Source organism: Acanthopagrus latus, chromosome 22 (genome assembly GCF_904848185.1).
Source record: "Acanthopagrus latus isolate v.2019 chromosome 22, fAcaLat1.1, whole genome shotgun sequence".
Classification (NCBI taxonomy): domain Eukaryota; kingdom Metazoa; phylum Chordata; class Actinopteri; order Spariformes; family Sparidae; genus Acanthopagrus; species Acanthopagrus latus.
In genome coordinates, this window is record NC_051060.1 from 716,635 (window position 1) to 737,893 (window position 21,259).

Here is a 21,259-nt window from a genome sequence, read left to right on the forward strand (position 1 = left end):
TTTTGCTATTGAAAAGACTTTGATAAACTGAAAGACCTGACCTGCATCAGACCATGCATTTTTAGAATCATTCATTTACATTTAACTTAAGAAAGATGAAGCACTGAAAACATATTGGTATAGCAGTACACAGTGAAGTACAGTGGCATTAAACATGGTAGAATATTGCTGTTGTTATGGTGAAATACAGATGTGAACTAGTGTTTTTCTGAAATGTTGTTTTTTTCACAAAAAATGTTAACTTTCTCTTCAATTCATCTAGTAAAATCAATCAGTTACAGTTGGTTAGTTTCATAAATGGATCAAGGGCCAAGGGAAAATATACAGTCTCAATCCCACTGAGGACTGCTAAATTCAACCCTTAGGGACACAGCCCCCTTCTAAAAAAACATTTACATCTTTGTGTTAAAATCTAGGCCAGTCCAGGAGCCTGAAGCAAACTTATACAAAAGGATGGGCAAGTAGATAAACAGACTGTCCTGAAGCCAAAAGGTCACAGCTGACAGAACCATATAAAACCACTAGTTTAGTTCAAGTACTAACATAATGAACCCCTACCTGTGCACTAATAATGGATAAATTCACATCACTTGAAAATTCAGTCCATATAAGTTTATGAAGTTTAATAGTCCACAAAACATTTCTAGAGCTTTACAGCAAATGGCTCATTCTCCTTAACAACTGTAGTAGATTGGAAATAAAAGGTAAAAGGTAAAAAAAAAAGTCTAAGTCTCCAGAAGCCCCAAACTCCCAAATGGATTTGAACGCCTGTATAAGCTGAAATCTTCCCTGTAGCTTAAAGAGAAAAAAAATGTTTCTAAATAATGTATTGAATTTAATAAAACATCTAATGTGACTTTCTAAAGAAAATGCATGACAGTAGGTGTGGCACGACCCTGTTAAAATCTAGGGTTTTTTATTTGTATGGATATAGTTTTATCTAAAAAAACAGACGTCTTTTCGCGAATGTGCTCCTTAGTCTTGACACTAACTATATGCAACAAAAATATCTGGAATCACCAAGGGATTCATGTCTATCACCATTTATTAATGGTGATGTTAATGGTTATGGAATATTTAGCTTTGAGGTAAATGGAAGGTCCGGTATGCTGGTTTGATATAATATGTAATCAAGAAGACTGACAACCATCCATCCATTGTCTGTAACCGCTTTATCCCTTTTAAGGGGTCGCGGGGGTTTTTGCTGGAGCCAATCCCAGCTGTCTCAGGGTGAGGGCAGGGTGCTCCCTGGACAAGTCGCCAGCTTATCGCAGGGCTCTCACTGATGGCAGAGGCCAGCATGCAAGGTGCCAACTGCACATCAGGAGCAATTTGGGGTTCATTATCTTGCTCAAGGACACTTCGACATGCAACTCAGCTCAGCCCGAGGCTGGGATTTGGGAGGTGGGACACTGGGTGAGACTACAGAGTGGTGACACACTCAAAGTTGCCCATTTGTATTTATGATTTGTATGAATACACAGCCTGATAATCCACTAGGTCAATAATCAACCAAATCTAGTTATGAATATTTCAAGTTTGGCCCTCTGCACTAAATTTCATGTTTTTTGTGATTATTTGTACGAATAATCTGAGACTCACCAACTTATTTTTTACAGGATTGAGTTTAAATTAGTCCTGATAAGAGACAGGAAGGAAAATTTGCAACATGAATTGATTCAAATTGTTGTTGCAGAATGTTTACAGCAATCAAATTAATAACAATAAATATTTTTAATTGTACTAAAACAAAGAATCCTTCATGTTCAATAATTACTATCTTCAATAGCTTCCCCCCCCCCAACAAACACACACACACACACAGATCCTTATGAGTGCCAGTCTTGACAACTGCAGCATCAGCATCTGTGAGTGTTGCTGCAGTGTGATTGCAGCCAGTAACACTGAACATACATTACATGTAGGTTGGTCTGGACTTACTGCAGCAACCTTCAGTAATGCTCCCCCTCCCAGCAGAGACCGTTGGTATAGTCCTCCGCTGAGTGAGATGGCTTTTGCTTTGGCCTGCAGAGCTGCTAAGTCAGCATCTTGACTCAGCTAACCATGCAGGCTGGTGGGCTTGGTACTAACTGCAGGCTGTTACATAACGCTTGTAGGGGCGTGGGGGTGGGTGGGGCCATGGAGAAGGGAGTGGAGGACTGGTAGGACAAGTGGGGGATGGGAGTTAGGCTATGGTGCAATGCAAAGCACATGCCTCATACCTATGGTGTGGAGCATGCTACACACCAGCACAAACACACAGTTATGTAAGGGCAGAAACACTGGAGCTATAATGGCAAAAGCCCCTCCCCAACAGCTAAACAGACCACAGCACACTACATGTCTGTATGGTGCTCATGGTAAGACTTCCAGCTTTCATATAATCCCTGAAAGGAGCACAAAGCATTGAATAGATTTTCCATTAAGCATCAACATGCTCACTGTGAGCTGTATTTTGGTTTAATGCTCACACCCACAGAGGGAAGCGACAAAGAGCCAAGCACCTGCACAAAGCTGATAATCTGACCAACAACAAGAACCAAAAACTACCAGTTGTAGAGGGGAGGATTTAGGCCACAATGGCAGGAAGCCCTGGCACTGAGACAGCAAAATAACGGCACTAACTGCGATACATCAGTGCAGAGTCACATAGAGTTTGACAAAGGAGAATTCCATCGGCTGTAATGAAAATTGTTATACAGGGGCGGAAGTGTTGGTGCACAGATAAGACTGGTGTGACCTTCAGGGAGCAAAACAAGCATACAGCTCCTCATGTTGCTGCAAGGAGGCTCTTATTACTGAGGTCATTCTTCCTCTTCTTAACATTCTTCACACAAGTCTATCAAAAGCCTGTATAATAACATTTTATTTTTCCATTAAATTTGTTTAAAAAAGAAGGAAAGTTATTTTAAAGTCCTTTTTCACATAGGACATTTCTCAGACTTTGAAGACCTTATTCATTTATACAATCTAATATCTTTTTCATGGATAAGGGACAATGGGGCCTGCAGTTACTCATTCCTATTGTTTATTGGTATTAGAAATTAAAATGTGCACTAAAACATGTGGGTGAAGCATACTAAGTGAGACCATTTAAATAGAGTGCAGACTGAGAGGGATAACATCTGGTAAAATCCAATCTTTAGATTTAGATTGTAAATTCAGCGATTAGTCACTCAACAAAAAATACATTTAACTTCATACTTTGATACCTGAATACTTAATTTAATTTTAAGCAGAATGACTCACTGAAATTGCATTTTTCCAGCCTCTCACATGGGGAAATGTTCCTGTCCTCTTGTTAGATGAAAATGTTGGGACTTCATGCTAATTAACATTGTATACTTGGGCTCTAGAAAGTAGTGAAATGCATTTTTCACTATCCACATAAAATAAGATGACCACTGCATGTAACATAGATACATACTTGAACAGATAAAGCTGACTGAACCTAATTCTATCAATGTCTTGTTTTTTGGCTATTTTGTTGGCTAAACTGTATACATCGAATTTTGTGTGTGGCAGTAAACAGAAATGTTGCTTGTTTGACTTTGTTTTACTATTAATGTAAAACATTAACCTTGAAGCCTGGCTAAGTCAGTCATAGAGAGTTAGGTTTGTCAGGGTGTAACAACAATCCTGCATCAATTCTCAGTCTCAGAGGTGGTGAGGGGTGAAATTTCTTATTCTTTGTTTAGTTATTGTTAAGTCTCTTAGTTATTGTTAAGTGTCCTTGGGTACCCTGAAAGGCACTATATAAATGAAATGTATTATTATCATTATCATCATCATTATTACTATTATTATTGTTGTTGTTGTTGTTGTTGTTATTATTATTATTATCATTAAAAGCTTGACTCCTCCACTATTATGTTGTCATAGTTACTGTTGTCACAGCGACAGTCAGCCCTCCCAACCAAGAATTCAGTGAACTTTCTACTACTACTTTTATAGCATTCAAATTAAACAACCATTCGAATACTCATCCACAACATTTCTGGATGTTGGACAGACACCACTTTCAGTGCAGGAATTCTGAACTTATCATGATAAAGACAATACAGAGGAAAATGGGATTCATTCTCAACTTTAAATAATTCATCTTTTCCTCCTGGATATTTTTAAATCCACCAACTTCAGGGCCAAAGGATCGATTGTTGTATTCAGCTGTGCAACCAAAGGCCTTTGACTCCTTGGTAAGTTTGCTGCAACATATGGCCGGAGGCATACTCATGCTTGATTTTAATTTATGTGTTAAAGGGATACTCCTGTGTAAGTTTAATCCATGGTCTAATACACCGTGACACCGAGTAAGACCCACCCTTGAGAGATCAAGTTAGCTGACTGCTAGCTTATGTAGTTTTAGCAACCTCAGAAAAGACCTCACAATAGCAATACACTGTAGTCTATGCCTCCAACAAGAAACCTCCATCAAAAAGCCACTCGTAGCCACAATTAATGCTCAGAACAGCGCCAAACTTTAACAACAGTACAAATAGGGTCCCAGCACATAGTTCAAGGCATCAAACATCTGCTAGCTTAGCCGGATTTCTATTGAAAAGACAACACAACTCACCACTCTCCTCCAGCGACTTGCTCATTGTGGGGAAGCCCTGACGAGTCGATTACTGAGTGCAGTAGAGTTCCGCACTTATTCCATGGAAATGCAATCAAAGTTTATATGTGTCTTGCCTACCAGTTTATAACAGTTATTATTGAGAGCTGACAGGGAAAAGAACGGAATTGAGCATTTCTAACTTCACTTGGTAATTGACTCATCAGGGCTTCCCTACTACGAGCAAGCTGCTGCAGAAGAGTGGTGAGCTGTGTTCTCTTTTCAGTAGAAATCCGGCAAAGCTAGCAGATGTTTGATGCTTCGAATGTGCTGGGACCCTATCTGTACTGTTGCTGAAGTTTGGTGCTGTTCTGAGCATTATTTGTGGCTATGAGTGGCTTTTTGATGGTGGTTTCTTGGTGGAGGCATAGACTGCAGTGTATTGTTATCGTACGGTCTTTGCTGAGGTTGCTAAAACTACGTAAGCTAGCAGTCAAAAAACTTGATCTCTTACTCGGTGTCACGGTGTGTTGGACCATGGATTAAATTTACACTGGAATATCCCTTTAACTGGTTTTAACAAAATATAATTTAGCCATTTTCCCTCTAATTATTCTCATGTAACAACACAAAACTAGGCAATTCATCTCACTAAAAAACCTTCTGATTGACCCTGTTTTCTGATGCATGAAGGAAATGATTTGACAATCTTATCATTTCATATTTTCCGCTTATACATAGCACAATTGCTATTCAATACATTGTCATTTCAGCTCAACAACAGCTCTTCTTGGCACAGTACACAGCAACAACAATCAAAAAAGCTTTGAGTTCAGTGATTGATAAAGTGACACAGACCATTCAAAGCCCACAGAGCTGCTTTGTGGATTGTTACAAATCACCAGAGAGAGCCTGAGTGTCATATACTGAGCACACTCCCTGCTTCCTGCAGGTTTACATAACATGATGTCCAGCCACCACATGACCACGAGGATTGCCGGGGATTACATAAGAGTAGACGACTGAAGTCAAAGTAGATAGAGCCCTGTAGATAGATGGATGCCTGAACTTTGTGACTGCTCTGCCCTCTGACTTCTGAACCCAGTTTATCCTCTAAGAGGTGTATAAAGAGGAATCAACCACCATCTTAGCTACATTTCAGTCAGACTGTATAATCTCCATCATTCATTCTCTCATGAGCACTTTCTGAAAACAGCTTCCCTCCAGATTGTCTGACGTCAAAGCAGTGATGTTGGTAATCAAATTAAAGTTTTGCCACATAATCTGATGTTTTTGATTAATTATACTACTTTCTCCACAAGCAAAGGCACAAATGTTCTTTGTGAGGGAGTGACAGATGCATGGACAGATAAGAGACACACATGCAGATGGGCCGTGGGTGTTTACAGTACATGAGACACTGACAGAAAAGATTGTTCCAATTGTTAATTAATCTCATGTGTCAGATCTGATGTTGTCTAAGAAGCTGCCTAAAGTGTCAGATCTGATCTTGACCACATTGACATAAGTGTGTTCCCAGGTGTAAGGATGTACAACTGCATAAGTGAAAAAATATGTTTAAAGCCTGAGTGTCTCCAGAGAGCTGTTGGCATTTTTCCATTAGCACTTTTGGCTGCACCGAGTCAAACCAAGTCAGTTACAGGAAATGAAGCGTGTTTGTAACCGAATTAGCGAGCCACTTTGTTAGAGCTGATTCTTTGATAGTATGTCAGTGCCTCATCTGCTTGAGGCTAAGGTTGTCCCATTTCACAGGGGGGAGATTTCAACCACTACCCTCTGTTCACACTCTGAGCCTTAAGGTTCCTTATAGGACAATGTAAGGCAATAGCTTTTATAATAATCATTTATCATAACAACTGTAAAAGAAACAAGGGTATATCAGCATTAGCTGAGGAATGACCATACAAACTGTAACTGATAATACTGACCAGATATGAAGTGATTGTTAGTGAGCTAACCCTTATGTAGTGAACTAAATCTCAACTAGCTTAGCACATTTTTCCTGTGAGCACACAACAATTTTGATTAAATTCCTGCCATTCAGCCATCTTAACTGAGATTTTAAGACACAATAAGAAGCCCTGTGTTGTGGCTCCAGTTTGACTCTGAGCTACAGAGAATGAAATCTCCCTCTAACCAAAGCACTGTGGGAAAACCGAGCCGGAGAGAATCTCACAGGAACCACCAGTGTGTTGCAGCCAGGTTAAAGGGTAGACAAGAGTCAGACAACATTCAGAGTGCAGGACGTTCTGCTCCTCAGGCATTACAATCAAACCCCCAGACAATCAGAGCCATAATAACACACCACACCCAGACATAACAGGACCTGCACTGCCAGAAACATAATATTGCCACTTGGAATGGCTCACTGTAAGAAATGTGGCACAGGTTAACAGCTAATGTGTGAGATAACGCAATGAACTTCAATGTTAACATTTTTAGTTCTGATGAATTCTGTGTTAAGAGAAAGCAAAAAATACATATTTCTCTGGCCTCCCATCAATACTTTTAAAAATCTGAGCTGCTTTATATTACAATTTGATATTATCATTGTTATGCTTCAGTGAACAATGGATTTATAGACAACAGGACAATATAACAGTAGTCATCTTCCTATGAACAAGGCATGACATGAACAAAAAATAAAATTAAGGAGAGGAGAGGAAAATCTTGGCAAACAAACTAGTAGTAATTAGCAAACTTCTAATAAGCTTAATAGTGGGAGGGCTACTAAATATAACGGGCAAGAAACACACACAAACCAACGTCATACTTGAACTTGTGGCGATGTGGCTCGACTGTCACAACACCTCTGGCCACCTGGGTCTCAGCTGCACTTGAACACACCACAAAGACTACAGCCAACGACCAAAGAATTAATTCATTCTGCACCTGCACAAGACAAAATAACCCTCCTTTGTTTTGATAAAGCAGTGTTTTGACACCACTCTTGCTAATACAACCACATCTAACAGAGACATGTCAGATAAAATGTGGAAATGTGAAATCATGGATACTACAGTGACAGGCTTTCCTTTTCTTTTTCCATTTCTCCGTTCATGCACTACTTCACATAGCTGAACAGCCAATCGGTACCATGTCTGTAAAATCTGTAGTGTCACAAACTGTTTTCTGAAGGGAGGTCTTTAATTTGCATGTAACACATCTAAGAAATTCTTCGTAAAAAACTTAGGGATTAAAACAGAAATAATCAACACCCACATTTTCCTTCCTTCCTTTCCATGTTTTCCTGGTTGTTGTATTTTCAAGATATTTTTTAGCTCCTAGTCTCTGTTTTTATCACCTGATCTAATTACTGCTACAAGAAAACTACCCCTCCTGGGTAACAGTGTTTCTGTGACGTTAACAGTGTTGCCTTCGGAAACAGCTACAGGATGAAGTGTGTGCTGGAGCAAGTGTATGTCTGTGAGGGGAAACTGGAGCAGTGAAGCTAATATAGCTGCTCACCAGATCCCTGTGGAGCACCCAGTTGGCATGGAGGTAATGGATCCCATCCAGAATCTGATACAGGAGAGACTTCACCATCCCACGGGGCAGCTGCATGGGCTTCTTGTTGGCCTTGGAGGCGCGGTGGAACTTGATGATGTGCTATGAGGCAGAGAGAGGTTTCATCTCAGTTGTGCTTGTGGACTGGAGCATGTCCTGTCAGTTCTGACAGTATCGCTACAACATTACAAGAAAACAGTTTTCCACAACTGGTTGCCTGGCAAACTGTAATGTGATTTATGTTCATTGTAATTTTATTTTGTGACCTTAATGGCAGATGGTGGTGGTTACTGTAAACCAGTGTTGGAAATCAACACGGGTTTGTTCAATTTGACCAATGTCGCGTATCTCAAAAGAAATAGGAGGCATCGTCTCGTCAGAGCTACTGACAACTGCTGCTAACTGTAGCTGCTGTTAACTAGTTAACTCTGTTAGCCATGCATCTAGTGGTCCAGATTGGGTGCTTGTCATTGTTGTTTACATATCTAGCACAGGAAATTCAGACTAGGACGGAACATAGCTAGCTGGTTGGCATGCTATCTTCAATAAATATCTCTGCAACACATTGTATACACATCATAACATAAAAAAACTGTTATTTCTGCAAATTCAGAATGTTTTCAACAAAATTCCCATGCATTGCACGTTCAATGATTGTTTCATTTGTTGAATGCATGCATTAACTAACTATCACGGATGGACAAAAATACATCTTACAAATTACTAATCGTAACTGAAAAATATAATTGTTTAGCTGTGTAGCAGCCTGAACATGGTTGGAGGTTGTTTGGCCAGTTGTTTTATAGCTACAGATGGGAGCTCTGCACTTAAAATTAAGTCATTATTTTGTACGATATAGCTAGTTAGATAGATAGTTTACATTTAGGTCATTTATCAGACATTTTTGTCCAAAGTGACTTAAATAACTCATACTCATACACTGATGGTGGCGGCTGCCGTGCACTGCAGTTTGGGGTTCAGGATCTTGCTCAAGGACACTTCCACATGCAGACCGGGGGAACTGAACCAGCGACCTTCCAATAATAAGGCGCTGGCTCTATTCCTGAGCCACAGTCATTATTATCAAGTTACTTGGTGTGAACTTCATCTTTTATATCTGTTCTCTTAACTTCTAATGTAATACCTCTTTTTTGTTGCATTGAATATAGATGGTGTCATTGGTTTTCTAATGGAAATAAATCCAACATATTTCATATATCATAGTATTATATATTTCATTTCACATACAGTATAATTGTATAAAACAGCATAGAATTAAGTGGATCACCTAAAGGTACAGTGATATCAGGATTTTCTTTTTCTATGCGAGGGTTGTAAAGTTTATTGTGAAAGGACCATTTTGAAAAGGATATCAGGTGACACCATGTACACACATGTGCTGTTGCATGTAGGAAGACTCACCCAAAGGTCATGTTCAGCATAGTCAAAGAGGAGCCAAACCTTTCTGTCACTGTGAGACAGGAACACTTTCTGCAGGGCGATCACATTTGGGTGTTTCAGTTCTCGTAACAGCTGAAAGACACAACACGAAAGTAGGAAACACTTGAAAGGGGGTCACTCTAAAATGTATGACATTAACTGAATATGATTTTTAATTGATGCCAGTTTCTCAAAATGTATGCTCATGTGATTTTGATGTAATAAAAAGCCAGAGTGGCAATATGACAGCCAGTAAATCGCAGCTGTATTTGCTTTCCAATATTTCTTTACATGGTGTGAAAAAAATGTTAGAATAAATAAAACTGTGGACAACCACAAACTGTGTCCTCTGTATTCAGAAACATGTGTGCCAATTAAGGAACTCCATTCCCTTGAAAATCAGCGTGTGTTGGAGCCATAACAACAAGAAATATTGAGATTAGTAATGAAACAGCATTTGGAGGCTATTATACAAAACTCATGAGACTATTGTGAGTAAATTCATCCACAGCATGGATACACATTATAAATAAAAGACAGAGAGAAAGAGACAGATGATAATGAGACATCCAACAACTGATCAATTGTATGTTTCCTTGTTTAGGCCAGTATTGCTGGGATTTAAGTGAAACATATTAACTTATCTGTATTGTCAGTTTATGTCCTCTCAATGCAAAATGATTACTTGATTACTATGATACAAAAGAAAACATGATTTAACATGATTCTCAGGCAAGTTCTACAAGGCATAAAAAAGTTAATAATAATAATAATAATAATAATAATAATAATAATAATAATAATAATAATAATAATAATAATAATAATAATAATAAAGTTATTACTCATAAAATGAGTATGTTTTGAGACAAATTGCAGCAATCAGTCATGGTTAAAGGGTTCAACAGGTTTTAAAGTAGCTTAACAGCCTCTAGGCGCTGTGTGTCACAAACCAGTAGGTCAAACTACAATGACTAGTGCACCTATCCCTTTGACCTCATGCAGTATGTTTGATTCATGTCATCTTCAGTGCTTCCCCTTCAACCCTCCCATACTTGAGGGTGGCAAACCTCATGGATTGAAAACCTTTAGTTTAAGGAATTTGCATTTTCCTCAAAAACCAAATGGCCTCTTAGCTGCTAAGATATTGTTAGCTCTGTAGTCAGCATTACCTTCACTTCACCTTCAATTAACCCAAGTTTAAAAGTTTTTGCACTTTTCTGCCAAGAAACAAATGCTGTTTTGACACAGGCTTTATCTGTCTGTGCTGCCTTCAAATGCTATTTTAGAATTTGAATGTCAATGTCTACGACATTAAAAAAAGCAGATAACATTAAATAAGATTTGTGATGATAGTTCCTGCAAGGCAAGTTTCTTCACTCAGCAACCATTTTGACAACACCCCTGGACAACAGTATAAGCCTAGGACCTAAGACCTGGTGCCTATACTGAATGGGAATAGGAAGGCCATGATTTCCATTTCAATTGCCACTGTTTGGTGACTTTTGCGACCAAAAGAAGATTTAAAACACTTTTTTTCCCAAGGAGAACATTCTTCTACACTTGTACACAGTTTCATGAAAGAAACTTATTTTTAAGGCTCAGCCCAGAGTGCCATGAATCTCAACTGTGCACATGCATAAGTTGGGTGAAAGGGTTCCTGTTTCGACTGTGATAGAGCAGAAGATTGGCTTTTGGCGGTAAGGGATGGGGTATCTTTCACACAAAGTAAAATCATTACATTTAGCGATGTACAAGATCATCACTCTGGTGAAACATACAGTTAAATAGTCCAGTAATAGAACTGCAACAATTAGATGTCCCAGTTTAAAATGAGTTTAACCCATTGTACCAGCTTCAAAGGTACTGCATAGAAACTTCTGTTGTCTTTTCATTTATCAGTGAGTCCCTGGATGCAACAGCAGCTGAAGGCCAAATGGAAGTTAGCAGAGAGACAGCTGCATGCATAATGGAGGGCTTCACCGTGATGCTAATGCTGCGCACTGTGTGTGCTACAGTCAAGCAGCATGTTTTCCCTGTCTTTGTAACGGGTTCACTGGCTTCACCCTCTCCCATTTGCGCTGTGCCATTTGCTGACCACAGACGATCTATAATCAATCATGTCCTTTAGACAGGCCTCCATGTCTGCAGGGTGTTTCAGTCGGGAGGGAGAAAGAACTGAAACAATCTACAGTGAAACCCACCCACTGAATGAATTATTAAGTTGTACAGGCTGTCATGACCCTTACTGTACTAGTGCAGAGAAAACAGCGCAGATGCTCAGATCTTGTCTGTCTCTGAGTAACAGAGAGAACTCAATGATAGATATGTAAATGCTACAAATGCTTTGGTGTCAACAAATTCCAATATGAGCCACATGATGAGTAACTAAAGCTTTGTAAAAACCTCCAGTCTTCAAACCAGGTCAGCAACTCACAGGGAAAGGCTCTAGTTCCAGAGAATCTTGACTGACATGCTCTCTCACACACTAACAAAAAAAAACTGTTCTGAGAACAGCTAATTTTTCATTAGCTGTTAGACCTCCGATTTGCACAAAGAATTGAGGACTGAGCTTCAAATCTGGAAAAATGGCAAACTGGGGCATCCGAGGACTCCGGTAATAGAGAGTTCAAAGGGCCATTGGCCCCCCTACCTTATGACTGTTCCACATTCTTTTTAACTTGCGAACCACTGTATCTCCGCAAATGCCCCAATAGTGCAACACTTATAGTAAAAAGACATTTCAATGATTCCTATCCACTCTATGGCCCTGCGCACACGTTATTAGTATTACCAGGGAGGGGACTACACATGATTTAGAAATTGTCTCCCCATGCTTGTTTTTTGTGTGCCACATTTCCATGGGATAAACAAAAGTTCAAAGGGTCATAAAGTTCAACATATAATTGAATTGTCATTTTATGACACAGGGTTGTTCAACAAAATGTAAGTTGTAGATGATGGAGTGTTGAGGATGAGTAAAAAAGCTGCTCTGTAGTCTGGTGGTACACCAGTGGATACTTCTGTGTCTTTTGTCAGATAGCAGCAGGGTGAACAGACAGTGGCTGGATGTGTGTTCCTTTGGGCTCTATGCAGACATGTCACTTCAATGCTAATGCTCAGAGGTCTGCATTTTATTCCTATTTACTGACATTATCTCCTGGATATGGTGTAAGGCTTTCAGCAGTCATATTATTGATACAGTTTAGAGTTGATTTGTCTACTGTTTTGCCTTTGCTGCAGGCATAAATACACACTTGAGGCTCTTTAAGGTCAACTAACAGACGTTTTGGGGCTGTGCGTGTATATGAGGATATTTTCTTGCTCCTTCTCTGTTATCACTTTTCAAGGTCAATACATCTAATCACACAGTAGTATATGATCTGCTGCCAATGTGTTTTGACTGTTATGGTCTTGGTAGACTGATGTGGTTGTTCTCTGTGTCATGTTTGCTGGTCGTTACACTGGTCGTTTAACCTACTAGCTCCTTTCATACATAGAAGCTCCATTAACACCGCAGCGACAATTCACCAATTCTCCGCCGCTGGTCTTCCACACAGAGCCAAGCAGTGCCAACATAAATATGAACCGCTGTGTAATTCACACAGAAAGCCGGCATTGCTGCTCCTAAAGAGGCGTGACAGTACACGTCATGATGATGACGTCTGTGTGTTTTCGAGGTGCTTCCCCAGTGTCCCCCTGTGAACCTAAACCCGTAGTTTATAATCATATGGATAATCATAAGTTACGTCGCTCTTAATTACATAATTACATATTCGCCATCAGTAAACTGGACACTGTCTGACTCTTGTCATTCGCAGGGAAGGAGGCTGGTGGACTGACCATTGCGACGATTTTTTTTCAACACAAATACTTGGTGAGTTGAAGTATTTTGCTGGGCACAGACGCTGTTTTTTGAGCCAAAATGTGATGAAGAGTCGGTAGGACAGACAGGAGGACAGACAGGAAGACAGACAGGAGGACAAAAACTTCTCCACTTATATATATGGTATTTTCTTCCTCATACAAGTTGCCAAAGACAATTACTACATTACTTTTCTATGGTCCTGTAATGTTGCTTTGTGGGATATTTCTATTCATTTTGTTGAGTAAGGGACCTGTGTAGTTATCAGACTGTCAGATCAATACACCCTCAATATGTGCAGCCAGCTTATCTGTTCACACTGGTTTGGTTTGCAAATACTGCATCTCTGATACCATCTCCAGAGGAGCATCAACACCAGAGCGAAATTTCACCCCTCGCCACCTCTTAGACTTTCACACAGAGAAGGAGGCGGCGGAGAATTTCCACAGGATCCCTGCATCCCCGGCTATGGGGCAACTGATTCTGTTGTATTTTCACTTGGACCTACCTGTTGTGCTCTGATAACTAGGTCTCTCTCTCCCTTGTGTGTGTATTAATATACAATAGGGGTGATCTCCAAATCCTCAATTCGATTCAATTTTCGATTCTAAGGTCACCCTTCAATTCGATTCTCAATTTTTACATTTAGTTTTTTTAAATCACAGGTTGTTATGCAATTTTTGAACTAGACTTTTATGCAATGTATCTGACCTTTGTTCACAATGTACCACACTACATTGTCAAATTTAAAACATTTATTAACAACATAATGTAACAATAACAGTCAATTGGAAACTTAAACAAAATAACCTGCTATCTAGTTTCTGCAGATCTTGCAAACTGTGGCTTTTTTGTCAACATAACTCACTGGAAATCCAAAATTCTTCCACACCTGCGACTTCAGTAAAAGAGGTGGTTCAAGTTCTGTCGATAGGTCTCCACTTGCCATTGTTGTAAGAGTTGCGATCCCCTTTCAGGAATATGGTGGTGCGTGAGATGCGTGTGCGTGAAGTTCTTAAGGTGTGAGTGGGTGAGTGAGAGTGAGGGAGTATGTGTAGGTGTGGACAGTGAATGAATGGTAGAGGGAGGAGAAGCAAAAGGAGTAGCAGTAGTAGTGAGGGCAATAAAGTGTACAATACAAGCTGCAGTTTGGCTGTGAATAAAGGCGACAGCTCCTCCAGATACAGCAAAGCTCCCAGGTATTATTTCCCAACCAGCTTAACAAGTGAAAGTGGTTCACCCCGATGGTAAACACAAACTTTGGCCCTGCAGGAAATCATCTCCCCTGTGCTTCCTGACCATGGTCCGGGAGCCCAACAGGAATGGTGTAACGCCATGCTATCGTTTGGCTGGCTGTAGCTAATAGCCACTGGCTTAGCTAGTAGCTAAGTTAGAGGAGGTTGACTCGCAGCACTTCAACACTTACCGTGTGTTTTTTTCTGCTTGGCAAGCCGACCGGATGTGATATGGGGGTGTGGAAGCGTCTATGATCCCATTTTTTAAATTCGAAGTTCGAGATTGTGACTTAATTTAGGTTGATTTCAATTTAAAATTGAAATTGTGACACCGTTAATATACAATGTATGGGATTTGTAGTGGATGCCTTACAATGGGGACAAGTTAAAAAACCTGAATAGTATTGCCTAATGTCATGACTGCCCACATCTGAGTCGGTTTAATCATCTAACCTACAGTTGCCAAATGCATGCTACTTCTAGCTGCTGGGAGGAGGGGTTATTAATAACACAAAAATTTGGCTTTGGCTACTTTGGCTCTTGCACTTCTTAAATTAATCCAGCTGCCTTGGGCCAACCATAAAGAAACTACACAGAACCCTAAGGGGCTCCATTTCAAGCAGTCCGCATTACTGCTCTTGGTTTTTCATACCAAGAGCACATATGATGGGTTGTACAACAGGCAACTTCTTTTGGACTGTCTGCACTACAGCACAGTTTCACAAACGAAAATGGATATGATTATGGAATGAATAAAAAAGGAGAGCCTGAGAAGGGTTTAAAGTTTGCTTAGATTCTCTCACACGCACCTGGCCAGTAGTTGTTGTGAGTAAGTGTGAGTGCTTGTCAGGTTGTGGGTTCAGAAAAATCCATAAACTGTAACTGCAACCTCCCAATTGTGATGTCAGAAAGTCAAAGAAGGGAGGGTTTTCTGACACTTTTCCATGTCCCAACACTTTCTCCAACACATGCTGAGACTTTTAGGCTTGTTTCTGAAACCCTTTTTCTGTCATCCCACATTTGACATGAATATCAAATGGTTGGGCTATCATTCCCAAACAAAGCAAACACATTGGATGAGAGCAAATCACCAAGTTCACATGTCACTTTGGATAGTACCTTACATGATCATAACCTTGGACTGCGAAATAAACACATCATGTACCAAAACAACTGCAGAAAGAAGAAACATTAGTCCATAAGGAAATGGTTGGTCTGCCTGGTCACACAGTCTCAGGCTGCACATCTGAAACCACAAAAAGCTTTTCTGTGTTCTTGTTGTACTTTACCAAGACAACTCTAAGGACACAAGAATCCACTTGTGTTACTGAATTTGACACTGACCTTCTGTCTACCAGCAGGCAGGGGGAGACCAAATGCCTCAACAGAATAATGGAAAATACCAAGCAACTTACTGTGTATGAATGTTTCGAGAAAAAGGAAGCAGATCCCTAATGTGCCTAATCATTGCCCAGAGCTTATATATTCTGATTATCTAAAATAGACAACCAAAATCAAAATACAGTACCAACAGTGATAAGTGCCTCAGCTGTGCAGAAGTACAATATTTCAAATGGTGTTGTACCCTCAAGGCCTCAGTGAGTAAAGTGACAATGGAAGGGACAATCTGAGGCGAACAATGCAGGAACTGTATGCGGGCTGTTTGGTTTGGCCTGCCTGTAGATGGGGAAATGAGGTTTGTGTTTAATCACAACCTTAATCCACAGGCTATAATGGGGCATTGTGGTAATGAGCCCTGGACTTAGGGCTTGTACACCCCCAGCTCTATGGCACCACGACTCAATTATGAGGGCCGGGTGCTGGACAAGACCCACTGAGACCTCAGATGATCGCTGGCACAAATACCACATTCACACACAAGGCCAGCCTTTGGCATGGGATCATAAACATGCGTTTAACCCAGTAACTGTGTACTAGTTTGCTTGCACAGGTTAATTCCTAGCGGGTGCCATTCACACCAGACTTAGGTTGCCATATATGTTTCTAACATTTGCCCTTCAGTGTGAGGTGCAGCAAGCAAAATGAGTTCTGTGAGTAGGTTTTAAAGGAATTATTTGTTTCTAGATTTCTTTAAATTGCTGTAGCACTACTGTTTTAAACTGTTCTATTTAAGAAGTGACTGCACTTCAACAGTTTTTAAAGGAATGGTTATTTATTCCAAGATTTCAAAATATTACAAAACATCCACATAAAGAAGTAATGTAATGTAAGTCAATGTAAGCCATGAACTACCAAGAAAAATCAGCTCTGCAAACTTTTGAAGAAGAAAGGAACTACACTCAAACAATTCAAGCAATGCATTTCTGCTGGGGGACAGAGTGTGCATAGAAACTGAACATGCAAATACCACAGTGACACCAAAAAGAAAAAAAAAACAAACAAAAAAACCGGAACCATAGAGATGCACTGGATCGCTAACTTACTTTCACTAATACAATGTCCAGTAAAATGACTGTCCATGCTGCATTTATAAGAACTTCACAAACATCTTACAGACATTTGTTGTGTTTATGTGGCAGTGTGCAGCCAAATGGTCCAACTGAGGAAGTTTAAACATGGTTACTGCTGACATGGTTACATACAGGACAAAACCCAGGGCTTTAGACCCACTTATCCACTGGCCGCACTACTGCTCCCAAACAAAATTTCAGGAGCACCAGCACTATATTTAGAAGTACTGTTTAAATTGTCATGCAACGAATGACACTCATATTCATTTCCATTTCATTTTCATTCCCTGGGCCATCAGGACCCTGAACTCATAAAGAGTATGCTTGAGTGTAAATGGTGTATATATTGTATATTCCTTTTTAATCCTTTTATTCTTTTATGCTATTTTTATTTTTTCCTGTTTTGATATTCAATACTGCACTGACCGGAGAAGCACTGCAGTTTCATTGTATACCTGATTTGAATGACAATAAAGTTGCTATTCTGTTCTACTTTAACTGCATTACTGATTAATTCTTTGGTTGAAAAAAAATTTAATTTTTTTTAAAAAAGACAACTTATAGAAAAAACAAAGCATTTGTTCTGTCTTAAAGGAAAAAAATGAAGGAGTGTATTTAAGAGATATTTTTCCACGGGCTGCAGCACCTCCTAAAACGAGATATCATCGCTGTCTTGTCCAGATCACACACTTCCAAATTTAGTGGTTTTGAATTTTTTTGATTAAAGTAGGGAATTCTCACTTTTGAGTTGAGAGACACTCCATTTTCTCAAGCCAAAACAGACATTGACAAAGCCATTGGACCATCTGAAGAAAACACAGCCACAAAGCTGAACACATGGATGTCATTTTGGAGGTAAGTGGTTTTGACACTACAGTGACGATATCATAAAAAACATCAATTGATAACATATAGTTTAAACTGTGTTTAGGTGTTAAAACAATGTTTCCACTTTTTGTACTGCGATATGAGAATTTCCTTTTTGTTTTTAGGTCATTTTTCAGGTGAATCCAAGAATTAGACATCAGGGTTGGACTGAGCACCGAGTTCATCAGGTAACTGCTCTAGCAGCTAGTGATGTCCCGAACAAGTTTTTTTTTTTTTTACCCCAATCCCGATCCTTTAATATTTAGTGAATGCTGATACTGAGTCCCGATCCGATGCTTAGCCTTAACTACCGTAATATTATACAGCTGCATTGAGAAAAAAAAGTACCTGCATCCAAGTTCTTCCTTAATAGGTTTGTTAATTTTGTTGAAACAAAGTATATACTTTCATATAGCTCTTTGTCATTCTGCATTGTGTTAGCAGGTGAGTCTGTGAGCCCACGCTTGGTACCTCCATACCATCCATTGCTTTTTTCTTATTCCTTACGCTGTCACGTAAAATGACGTGGAGGTATTAGTTTTCCATTTCACGCGTGTTCTACATCTCATCGATTGCCTGTGTTACACGCTCTGCTGTATGAGACCCACAAAACTAGTGTGCACATTGTAACTCAAAAGTGGAGTCAATGTAATGTAATGCCGAGATGGTAGGGCATACTGGGGATTCAAAAACTCCAGATGATTAAGAAAACCCTGATGCTCTACCATGGAGATGAGCTGGTTATCCAGAGTGATTCATTTAGTTATCTTCGCTGTAATATTTTACCGTACCAAATGTGTAGTATTAAATGCAGTTCTTTTTTTACCCCCCGCATCATACCGCATATGTTACATGTTGCCATTGGACTGCTTTCGCTTTCTAATTTAAAATATTTCCACACTGCAGACATACACACAAATTTTGTTCTGACGTAAAAAAAAAAAAGAAAAAAAAATCATTGGGTCCATGTTCAAAATTGCTGATCTCCGATCAGTAGAAACATGACAATATCGGCCCGATCCCGATCCTGCAGATCGGATTGGGACATCTCTAAATACAGCTGTGTTCAGTGATGCACTTAAGATAATGTTTTGTAGCTACTGATTATAGTTTTCTATTATAAAATAGATCTGACAACTAGTGCTTGCTAAACAATGATAATCTGGTCATCCAGAAACCATCACTGGCAGCAGTGTCTCAGGGGGTACAGCCAGCGTCTTGTTATCGGAAGGTTGCTGGTTTGATTCCCCTGCTCTGCATGTCAAAGTGTCCTTGGGCAAAATACTGCTCCTGGTGTGCTGATCGTCACCTTGCATGGCAGCCACAACCATCTGTGCATGTGTGTATGAATTACTGTACGTCCTTTCTGACAAACGCAGCTGCTAAATGGAAATGTCTCATGTCCTCTTCCTTTCTTTGGGAGATGATGATCATGATGACTTTTAAAATAAAGTCACAGGGCACATATTTGCAAGTTGCACAGGTGCTCACAGCAATGGATATAATTCAACTGGACTGTCTCCAAAAATCACTGACTACATCAGTGCAGTCTGGAGCCCTGAAACCACAATCGTTGTGTCCCTCTAGGTGTGTTGGTACAAGAGTAAAGAAGTAGCTGCAGCGTAAGCAGTACCAGCTCAAACACCATGACAGTGAGTCAGTGACCCATCACAAAACTGTTTCCCATGTTGTTAATACCGAGACACAACTTCACTGCATGGCCTCACATAACAGTGACAAGCAGGTCTAAAGCCATCTGACGCATTATGGTATGTACAACATATACTTATCTTAGCTGTAAATAAATACATTTTCTCAAGGACACACATTCATAATTTTGAATGTTTGCAAGCTGCTGGTGTAATCACATCAAACAATTAAACCACATCCTGGGAAAACAGCACTACAGGCCATAATCACACATCTGTAATCCAGCCTCAGCTGCAGAGAGCCAGCCGGCCACCCTATGGGAACATTTTCCATGTGCACAAAATCTTGTGACTCACTTTTATGCGCAATTAGTCAAAGTCCATTTAGGCCATTCTTCAATATGTTCAGGAATAGAGGGGACACTGAGCAGACGGCTGAAAGCTGTCATCATATTGAATTGCCTTTTGCTGCTAAATGATGCTGATCATTTTTGACACAGAAGAGACACACGGACTGATAAGGGAGACCCAAATCTAATACCGACCACTTATTATAAGACCACCATGAATAAAAATATTGATCAATGTGTTTAAATTAGTGGTTAGATGAGAACATAAAGGCAAGAATAGGAACATGGCAGGAATAAAAAAGAACAGGCTGTGTGTCACCCTTACTTCTCTGTAAAATAGGTCATGTTTTTGTGAAGGCCTCAGAGAGAAAACACTCACTGGACAGGCTCTGAATATTTGCAGCTAAGCCAGACTCAGGCCAGGGCTGCCAGTCCACCTTTAAGAGGCTACTCAAGACCCAAATATGTTTTCAGGTCACTGACCATCAAATGACACTGACAGGCAGTTCCGGAGCCTGCATCTGAGATCAGAAAAAAGACAGATAGCAACCCTTGTTTTCAGTTCGGAGTTAACTGAAACCATCTTGTGTTAGCTCTGGTTTTGAGAGCTGAAACCAAAGTGGCTGTTACTTTGTAGCAGAGGCCACATTTCAAGCATGTCTCACTCAGCCCTGTGAACTAACCCACTGTTACCAAAATGTCCCAGTTTACTTTCTTCAGAATGTGTGCTACCCAGAATATTTTTTGTCTCACTTAATTTCCTAGAACTTGAACTGAACTTTTATATGATTATTATATCAAAACAAAGATTCAAGATTAAAGATTCAAAGTGACGGGATACTGTAACTTTGACCTTTTCAATAGGGTTAGGGTTAGTAATTTGGTCATATGGGCAATTTAAATGCTTTTGACTAAATCTACCCTAAAGCTTTATGCCAGTGACTAAAATGCAACTAAACTACAACGGAATCCGCTCCCAAAATGATCACTGGCTTAAAGGGGATTTCAGCGATGACAAACAACACTAAATAAATAACCTTTGTGTGTGTTATTGTCTTGTACCTTCACAACATAACCACCTTTGTGGGAAAGAAGAGCCCAAAAGAAAAACAGTGCTGCCCTGGATCATCCTGCTCCTGAAGACTGATTAATGGCTACTCTCATGTGGCTGCTGGTGAGCAGTGGGTCAGTAAATCCACTGTACACTGCTCTGTGTGGGGCTCCGCCTGCCACTGGTTAGAGACAAACACTGCAGCTCTGTCTGCTGGGGAATATGTATGCCCAGCCTCCTGAATGCAC

General features: G+C 39.9%; 1 protein-coding gene across 2 annotated transcripts in view; it reads right to left on the minus strand.

Annotated features, from left to right (window-relative positions):
• cdk19 (cyclin-dependent kinase 19) overlaps positions 1–21,259 on the minus strand; it is a 73,723-nt gene that overhangs the window by 32,588 nt on the left and 19,876 nt on the right. Inside the window, exons 3-4 of one of the 2 annotated variants that reach the window (XM_037087002.1) lie at positions 9,545–9,616; positions 8,045–8,185 (exon numbers count right to left, since the gene is read on the minus strand). In XM_037087002.1, coding sequence (XP_036942897.1) covers positions 8,045–8,185; positions 9,545–9,616 — 213 coding nt within the window. Of the gene's footprint in view, positions 1–8,044; positions 8,186–9,505; positions 9,617–21,259 lie in introns of both variants that reach the window. The other variant, XM_037087001.1, reaches the window with a different exon arrangement.